Source organism: Ischnura elegans, chromosome X, assembly GCF_921293095.1.
Source record: "Ischnura elegans chromosome X, ioIscEleg1.1, whole genome shotgun sequence".
Taxonomy (NCBI): Eukaryota; Metazoa; Arthropoda; class Insecta; order Odonata; family Coenagrionidae; genus Ischnura; species Ischnura elegans.
In genome coordinates, this window is record NC_060259.1 from 78,721,231 (window position 1) to 78,730,907 (window position 9,677).

Genomic DNA, 9,677 nt, shown 5'->3' on the forward strand with positions numbered 1-9,677 from the left:
AAGCCTCCTTTCTCTCCTCCCCCCTCCCAAAACCGTAGCTCTCCACAAAAACCCCCCACACCCTTCCACCCCTATCCCCCCTCCCAATCTCGTATGGCGTGATCCAGGCACAGCGAAGGAAAGGACTCGTCAACTGCAGTGGAGAGGGGAAGGCTAACTTTGTTTACTAGAAACCATATGATGGGAAAGGTAGGGAGCGTTCGCGCCCGATTGGCTCTTTCCCCTGATGACGTCGACTACCCCTCCATGACGACGCCCTCCCCTCCCGGCCTAACACAGGCTGATTACACTCGCAGGAGTTCAGTACGAGAGCGACGGGGGAAGCGAGCTGAAGTGAGGAAAGCATCGGTAGTGGAGAGCGCAACTTGTTGCACAAAATTGAAGAAGCCAGAATCCATATCTTAAGTGGTGAAATTTTGTGCAACAGGCGTAGTATTTGGGAATGTGATAAAAGTTGAATCGGAATATCTTTCGACAGAAACTACCATCTTTTCGAAATTTGTTTTCTCAAAAACCTTGGCCACGCGTGTGAGTCAGCTTCGCTTAACCAAAAAGCCAACATCTTCCCCCCCAAAGTGCCGTGCCCACAGTGCCCGCGATGCGGATGGAGATCCTTTCGGCAGCGGACTTCCTTGTCCACCTTTTACGCCTCAACCAAAACAGAATGTCCGAGTCACAGCTGGAGTTGTTTAAGGCGTCGCTGACAGAAGTTCTCCGACGGCGGTACCGCGACCATTGGTTCCCCGAGAGGCCTACCCGAGGCTCTGGCTACCGTTGCCTGCGAATCAATGGCAAAATGGACCCCGTTATCGCACAAGCTGGCGAGTCCATTGGTCTTCCTGGGCCATACCTACACAGTCTGTTTCCATCGGAGCTCACCATGTGGATCGATCCTCAGGAGGTTTCTTACCGTATCGGTGAGAACGGGTCCATCTGTGTCCTCTACGAGGAGAAGAGTCCTGACAGCGGAGAGGAGTACGTCCTAGATCGGGTCGGGCCGACCGGTAAAGAAAACTCGTGCAAAGAATCCCTCCGGAGTGCGTATTTATTCCTCGAAGCCCAAGGGGTGCCCTTCGAGCAAATGGCTCCCTATGTCTCAAGTTGAGATGTTTTCCGGTATCCGGCAATTGTTCGAAGCTGCTCTACGACTCCCCACCTACCTGCCAAGTTGTGAAGCCCCCGCGATCTCACCCTCGTCCTGTAAGTCACACTATCCAGTCAACTATTGAGGGACCAAATGCGTCTTGACCACGAACTGGCGGAGTCTCCGTAGCGAGTCCTCCGCTCAGGGGTTTACATCGGTCATTGCGCATGTATGGGGAATTATTTTTTTTTGAATAGCAACATCGAAAGTGTTGATCTGATATATAAGGAGAGAGATGTGTGTGTGTGAGTGTGCGCTTAGAATATTCCTGTGATTTCATTGAAGATTGAATTTTGATGGGGCTAACAAACTGACAGGGTATGAAAATGGTACTTATTGCACCTTTGGGCTGCCATATCGCTGTCCCGAAACGGATATCCTTTGTATCTTTCAGACGAGTGGAAGACTTTACAAAGAATGGACTAACTTACACAAGGTACAAAGCTAAAAATAGCAGACTGTGATTTTGGTAACAGTATTTTATTTCTTTACAAGGATTTTGTGAACCAATTGAGTGAATAGTTTCGAGTAAAATAGACTTTCTTTTAAAATTGAATATTAATAATTGCTGCATTATGACAATTGTATTGATTTTATGTAAATAATTTTGTTTAATTCAAAATTCGTCCATGAATTTACGTACACATGATTTTTGTACAGTGAAATAAAATGTGAACTATATTTAAAATGTTCCTTAGTTGTTATTCATGGTTGATTAAACTAAACTCATATAAGTTAGTAATGGCATCGTGTAAGGCGAATGGGTGAGTAAACCTGGAGTCAACGTATTTACTCTTCTGCTTCATAATGGATATAATCAGTAGAAAAGGGAAACTTTGGGTTGCGACGTACCACATCACCTCTTGGATCCATGCACAAGGTAAGCCATAGGAGGATATTAGATATGTTTGTGTTGTGCTTTATCGAGTGCCCATCACTCGGTAAATATGCTGAAGGCTGCCTATAGCCTAGTTATTCAATGTTAGTGATTGGATTGGTTTAATTGTTCCTTTAAAGAAGAAGATGAATTATTTCGTGTAAAGTGAGTGGTGTGTTGTAATTCCTTCGAAGATATTGTGTAAAATGTAGTGTTATCTCTCACTGATATGGTGCCCAAGGCTTCTTTGGGGAAGTGTTCTTAGAAAATTGTAGAATAGTGTGGTTCCTTAGTGGAATATGGCTATTAGTTCTGTTCACCAAAGAAGCCTTATAATATTTAGTGTGTCAACGAAGTCAACTTCGAAGATTAAACAGGATATGGTAATCAACGTTGCTCTTCATGAATGTGTTTTGTACGAGAGATTATACTATTCAGGTACGTGGGAAAATTTTATTAGCTTCCGTGAGTTTCCAGGAAACTCCATTTCCCTAATTCAGGATCTCGAAAATATTTCCTGGTTCGAGGCCCTGTTTACCCTTATCCCAGATAATGAAAAGGCCTGGGGCGTCATTGCTACTGTTAACGTATGCCAATGTAATGCCATATGATGCACCCCTTGTATTTACTAATAATGCGTACGCCATCTTGGGCTCGGGGAAAGACGCGTCGACTATCTTATTTGGCTTTACTTATTATGGCCATCACTTTATTGATCTTTAAAGTTGTTACTGCATGTTTTAATATTTGTTGTTAATTTTTCGCTATTATCTGCGTGGGCATTATAAAAATCGAAATCCTTAAATTCAATGCTACTGCTCTCAATTTATTGTAGTAATAATGCTTTTCGATGTAGTTAGTTGGTATTTGTATCAATTCTGCCGAAAACCTCTGAAAATATGTGTAAAATTGTTGCCATATGTTACTTAACTTTTAGGCTCGCCAACTTGCCTTCCGGATGCCATCGATTCTTGGCTGAGCTTTTCCTTTAAAGTGGACAAAAACATGGCGTCATGATTTCACTGAGCTTTCTGTCCGTTTAATATACGAGATGAAATAAATAACATTTCGTGTTGATACAAGGTAAATATGTTCAATTTCAGTGTTTTTAAACATTTTAAGAGCATTTTCGACGGGCTTTGCTGAAAAACTGAAAGCTTACGTGGGCTACTTCAACGAAATATACTCTTGAAGCGAGAATGAAAGCAATCGCCTTTTTCTTGAAAATGCAGTCGCTTGAAACGATTAACTTTGAGAAATTTTCCGTTTTTAATAAGAATAATAACATTATGCATGCAGTAATAAGCAATAATTGTTTTTTCTAGTCATAACTCTCTCCCGTGATATCAACTTTCGGCGCTGGAATTCAAGTTCACGAAGTATTGATTTTCTTCAATTGCGCGGTTTCTCACAGCGCTAGCTGTAAATCTGCAGCTGCCTTCCCATCATACTTGTGTTTTCACTTACTATGTGTTTGTTTTCATGGGCCCCTTAAGAAAGAAATCTGCTTTAGGCGGACGATATGGTAAATTCTTCAAGTATTAACGTCGTCATAAAATCAAAACTTCTTTCATATTAATAAATATGCATCCTTATAAGATCCAGAATATTGATTATATGCGTATACTTGGATCAATGAGCTGTAAAATGTTTTCAGTCGTTGGTACTGAATTGCATTGAAAGATCATTACAAATTGTTTAATTTGACCGGAGTCGGCGAACACCAGAAAATGGTAAGAGGTATAATTCAACACCCAAAGGTCAGAAACCATTGCATCTCAGGCTATAAATGTCTAAGCAAGTTTGGGAATGAAAGGATTACTAGATTTTTTAGGCTTACACTAGTATTCTTCAGTACACGCAGATCTGTAGACTACTGGCTTTCTTCATCCTTTTGAGATGAGAGCTAAAACGTTTCTTAATGGCTTCATGAAAGAGCATTTTTAGGGAAAGTAATTATCCCAACACGAGTTACCACCCTCTATAATTATAGGATCCCCGGTCCTTGAACAAATTCACAAGCAGAATTCATAAGAATCAACAAAATTTCATTTTATGCATGTAAGTTTCGTTGAAGAGGTTCATTTACGAATGACTATCGTTCCTTGGGATTTTCCAGTGCTTCAATTATGGTGTAACAAAAACGTCAAGCTCAATGAGCCGCTTCAAAGACCACTCATCAAACGTATAAATGTGTAAGGAAGATTGAAGTTGGTTGCAGATTGCAGCTTAATTTTTAGTGTCATTCAGTATTAGTGATGCATCCTAGCACCCCTCTGTTCGAGATTATCCCCTTTGTAACCTCTTCCCGTCCAAGAAGTACACATTGCAAGTTGACGAAAAAATCATCATGTCGGATAACAATGAATCGTGGGGATGCTTGATTTGAATGCTGAAGTGTGGCCATTACATGAGTCCGGTATTTTGTAAACAAACGATGACCAATAATTCCAAGTATCTCCATTTTGGGGAGTAAACAGATGGCAATGAGAATCCTTACTTTCATTTCATTCATGGCCTTTAAGGTTCATCACTTGCAATATCCAAGGAAGTGCAGTTGACAGTGCTATTCCATCCGGATTATTAATCTACAAATCTGATTTAATATTTATTTCACCCGGTGCTGCTTCAGGAGAAAATTAAATTTCAATACTTCTCATTTAAAAAAATGTGAAATTTTCCCTCGCAATCATAATTATTGTGGCATCTACATCTTTCGCCATTAAACTTTACAGCACATAAGAACTCGTAGCTTAAACCTTTGATGTATATAGATGAAAATGTGTACATTTTTGATTTTACTTAGATTTTACTTAGCAGCATTGGGTTATAATAGGTTTAGCAAGGGAACTTCACGCTAGGACTGTTGATATGAAAAGATACATGAACGCATCCCGAATCTTTCACTGCTTCTGCGAAGGAATTAGATGAGAGACAATTATCACTGGTCAAGGAAGTTGGGCATGGTTGGGAAAGTAGCATTCAGGTAATGCAACAACAAAGTATCCTTAAGAATTGCCAATTCTCATTTTCTGTTTACAAACATTTTTTTGGGTCATTGTTTACGAATTGGTTCGTCTGTGAAGAATTTTGGAACTGTGGTTTCAAATAAAAATAAATTCAGGGGTCCGGTGAGGATATTTTAATAATTGGAGGATATTTTACTGGCGTCATTGTTATTGCTACACCAGCTGCCTGCCGTTGCAGGGGCTGGGAGTACACCCAGTAGAGCGGGGTCCGAAGAATCATTGCTGTAAACATAAAATTTTCTTGAATGGCAAATGGTACCTACGTAAAAGTTATAGTATCCTGAAAAGATCTGATATGCATGCGTGGATACTTCTATGTAGGCTATCAATCTTAATCGCGCAGTAAGTGACAACAAATTGGTGGCAAAGGGGCCGAAATTTGTTGTGATATCAAGTAAACTGAAGGGTTCGAATTCACCTCGTATATTCCGTCATTGGTTTGAGTATCATATCTCTAGGGAAAGAGTTTCCATGTATGGTTGCATTGTTCTAGTTGTTTTTCAGCTTAACAGTTAAATCGCAAAATAGTATTTTCATATCGAGAAAATACTTTTTCCCGGAAAAGAGACTTCGCTCATTTCGTTTAAGTTGTTGCCAAGCTAGCGCTGTGAAGAGAATAACCAGTGTGTCCCACCTAGGGTAGTAAGGTCCTTCATACCCTTGCTCTAGTAATTATTTCCTTTCCTTTGATAGTCGCCTGAATAACTGAAAACGTTTTCGTCCTAATGCTTCCAAACCCATTTCCATGACGACGCATGTACAATTATTTACAATGCAGGATATAATTGGCCTCAAAAGCCAAGGAAAGAGTTCAATGAAATCTTATTGTCTCAGTAATATCATTCAGTGGCTCACTTGCTCTCGGAAAATTTGACTTAGGCCCACAAAGCCGCCTTATACTCCAAAAAGCGGTAATTTGGATAGGCTGGCCAGAAAGTGGTGGACGAGGCATTTCAGTTCTACCCAGGAAGCTTGCATTCTTCATTTAGTGAGGATCATACGAGCATTACGACCCGCGCACTACTTTTTTTATTTCAGGGGAAAAGCTCTGGTCTACCGTCGTGCTGCGAACGGCCGCTCTCATTTGCCTTTCTAGAGGACCGGTTTGGGATCTTCGCAGAAGGGATTCCCATAAATGGGTACGCTTCATGAAAAGGCTGAGCTTTGAAATACGTACTTTGACGTCCATTCAAGATGACACCGTTTTTGATTCTGATTTGAGGATAGCTTATGGTTCATCTTACGTTTTCCTAGAGGAAATGAATCTCATTGTCTTTCATGCATTGTTGAATGAAATGGGTTTATTAACCGACTATTACCCAATCTTGCTTGCTAAGCAATGTCAAAAATTTATGCATCTCAAGCTCTATTCAGGAAAGATTTAAACTACATGTTCTTTTATGCTGTAAAGTTTTCTAGCGAAATGTGTAGCTGCGGCAATAATTATGATTGGGAAAATAATCTTGGCTATTTAAAATTAAAAGTCATAAAGTTTAATTTCTTCCAGAAGAAGCTATATGTCAGAAAGGGTTGAGAGAATACAGATGTGGAGATTCATACTGAATGAAGCACTTGTGATACCTATTCACTACAGATTACAATTTTTGACTCATCCGCGCCGAAGTTCTGGGGGACCATTTTCTCATTCGCTAAAATGTATTTGAATACCTATTTGTGCGGAAACACGATGCTGTTAGAGGTAATAGTGTAGTTAGCTCATTAAAAGCAGGAATGGAAAATGCATCAATCTTCGAGTAAAAAGAAATTTCACCTTCGCCTAAACCTTTAACCCGGCTAAGCAATGTGTAGAAGCAGTGGAAATCCCAATTACAGGCAAAGCACACACTCTAAAGTAGGGTGTGCAAATGGAGGAAAGACTCAGATTCATGTTTCAGAGATTCCTATCCTAGTCATGCGGGGTCTTTTATTGGTGGTGAGGAATTCATAATTTATGGCAAAATGTAATACTCCGAATCGTCTGAATTGAAACACGACGAAAGGAAAGATTATTCAAAATGATTATACCGAAGAAAGATTCCATCATATTCAATTTTGAGGGCCATGATTCGACTCGGGAATATCAATTGAATGAAAGATGAATACGGTTAGCATAAAATCGATCACATCACAAATGCAATAGGTCTATCAGTAGCAACTACAGTAGGGGCAACGAATTCATTAAGGGGAAGAAAATCATTTTGAAAAGTTTTAGTTGATGCATGAAAGGTAAGCAATATATTTCAGCCTCACAATAAATCAAACGTTTGGTCACTCAGAAGTATTTCGATGCTATAAGAATGAACACGGAGGAGAGCATTGTTACAGTTAATATTCCATTTTGGGAAAGTATTCAATTCGTTCAATGGTAACAGGCTCAACTATGTGGAAGTTGATATTCACAAAAGAAAATAAGACTTCGTTGACTTCCACTGATTTATTTTCTTGGTACGAAATGCTTCGATCCATGGAGGTCATTTACAATTACATGTCGTACCAAGAAAATAAATCAGTGGAAGTCAACGAAGTCTTATTTTCATTTGTGAATATGAACTTCCACATATTTGAGCCTGATACCATGTAACTAATTGAGAAAGTATTATAGCCAACTCCTTTTATTCGAAATCTCCTTATAATTAGGCGTGGAGTGGACTCCTGGATTGGAGTTCTCTTTATTCGGAGAAAAAGTCAATATAGTGCCTGGAAAATTTACTGGTTTGAAATTCACTCTCAAATGGGAAAGCACAAACTTGGTGGATGCGTGAAGGAGAAAACTTTTCCGTGCTACCTTATATTTTTTCGTGTTTTTGACATTTTCTCATCTTGTGATACGTTTTCTCTAATCCAATGGCGTGCACGCTAAACAGTTACAATCTGCACTTTTTCTGCACACAGGCACAGTATTACAAATATCCAAAATTGGTATCTACGTCTGCATAATACCTTGCGAGCCACTTTTAGGGTGTTTGGCAGGAGGTGTTCAATCACCAGCATGCAAGGGGATTCCCACATGCACACCATACGGACATAAAGATGTTACGCATACTAGCAAATCATACTTTAATATTCATGTATAGGCAAAACTTGCCAAGTATTCGTGAAGGCAATCACGCTAGAAAACATCAAACATGCTGTTAGAAATGCTACGAAAATTCAGAAACATGCATTGATGAATACAGAAGTTAGTAGGTTAACTACCAGTCAATTAGACTATTTTTAAGTTCTGACGCTGCCTTCATAGTCTCTTATTGGTCGTGGAATAAACGAAATTCTGAATCTGTCTGTGCTTCAATCTCTCTTATTTTATCTATACTGCAGGCCTCCATTTTGTCATCCTACGCCATTTCTTTTGCATTCCCATGACTCATTTTCCCCTACATCCTTCTTGACCTTCCCAATAAAGTTATCTTTGATCTTCCTCGGCTTTTTCAATTTACACCTCCATTGTTTTTCTCACCTCATTGCTGTCTCGTGACAAAGTCAACCCACCTTGCTCTTGGCAGTGTGGCGCTCCACAATTCCTCTTCTCCTGTATTCATTTCATTTACATATTTACTCCTCAGCAACCTCCTTCAGCACCATGTCTCGTAGGATTCAAATTTCCGTTGGACTACATTTATAATCCGTGCATTGCGACGTCAGTGTTGGGTATTTCCGATTTTCAGCGTACAAGTATAATGGCGTTTCTTTGCCTATTTATTTCTCAAATGCTTCATTCAAAGTCCCTCACATTCTTCCTAAATTCAAACTAGTTTACTAGGAAGATTTCTATGATTTTCCTTCCTAATCCTGCCCTTATTATTCTGTGTAAGGATTTCAGAGGCATGTGACACCCCAGGATCCATCTTTTTCTCGTCACGTCCTCAACTATCTTGGTATTTCTACTATATTACGGTCACTGCTTACATCCGACTCTGGGTAAGTCGTGCAATGCTTCACTTAGTCCTTCCACCTTCGCCTGACAAGAATGAAGTTAACTTCTCCTTCGGAGTGGTTGGACATTGGAGGATATTAACATTCGCATACTCAATATGTATCTGCTCTAACATGTTAACCCTCCTACTTGACTAGCATTACCAGTTGTTTTACCTTGAATATGCCCTGACGTTTCTTACCTATTATTTTCTTCACCATGGATTCGAATCTGGAGTATTCCGTAGATCACCGTAATATGAGATAAATGTCTCTCTAAAAACCGACTGCACGCTTCCATTTTATCTTGCTCTCTCCGTTTGTGTCTCACTCCAGTTACACTAACTCCATCTTCAAGTACTCCATTTTGTCTCTCTTCAAATGATCTCATGTTCTATCCCCCTATCCGGGCACTTGCCACGGACTGGTGCACCGATCCCAGTAATCTCGACTGTGAGACTTCTTTGCATCCGGAAAATTCCGTAGGAGGAATCCCATCACGCACATTTGAATGCGATCCTACATCATCTTGAAAGGGTGATAGGGTAGTTTCCCTCTACCTTTTCTGCCTGCAGCATCCCGACGTATCCAGCGAGCTATAACCTCTCACAAATTTCATTCTCTGTAATGCCTTATTTTTTTTATTTATTTCATCACCAAAAACGGCACAAAGCCCTTTATATTGGCTGTTCCTAAATAAATAATATGTAAAAGATAA

At 39.9% G+C, this 9,677-nt stretch overlaps 1 protein-coding gene across 1 annotated transcript; it reads left to right on the forward strand.

Annotated features, from left to right (window-relative positions):
* Positions 1 to 290: 290 nt before the first annotated feature.
* Positions 291 to 1,832, forward strand: LOC124170880 (protein BTG2-like). Its single transcript, XM_046549901.1, has one exon. The coding sequence runs from the start codon at positions 599 to 601 to the stop codon at positions 1,103 to 1,105; it is 507 nt and encodes a 168-aa protein (XP_046405857.1). The 5' UTR covers positions 291 to 598; the 3' UTR covers positions 1,106 to 1,832.
* Positions 1,833 to 9,677: the final 7,845 nt, after the last annotated feature.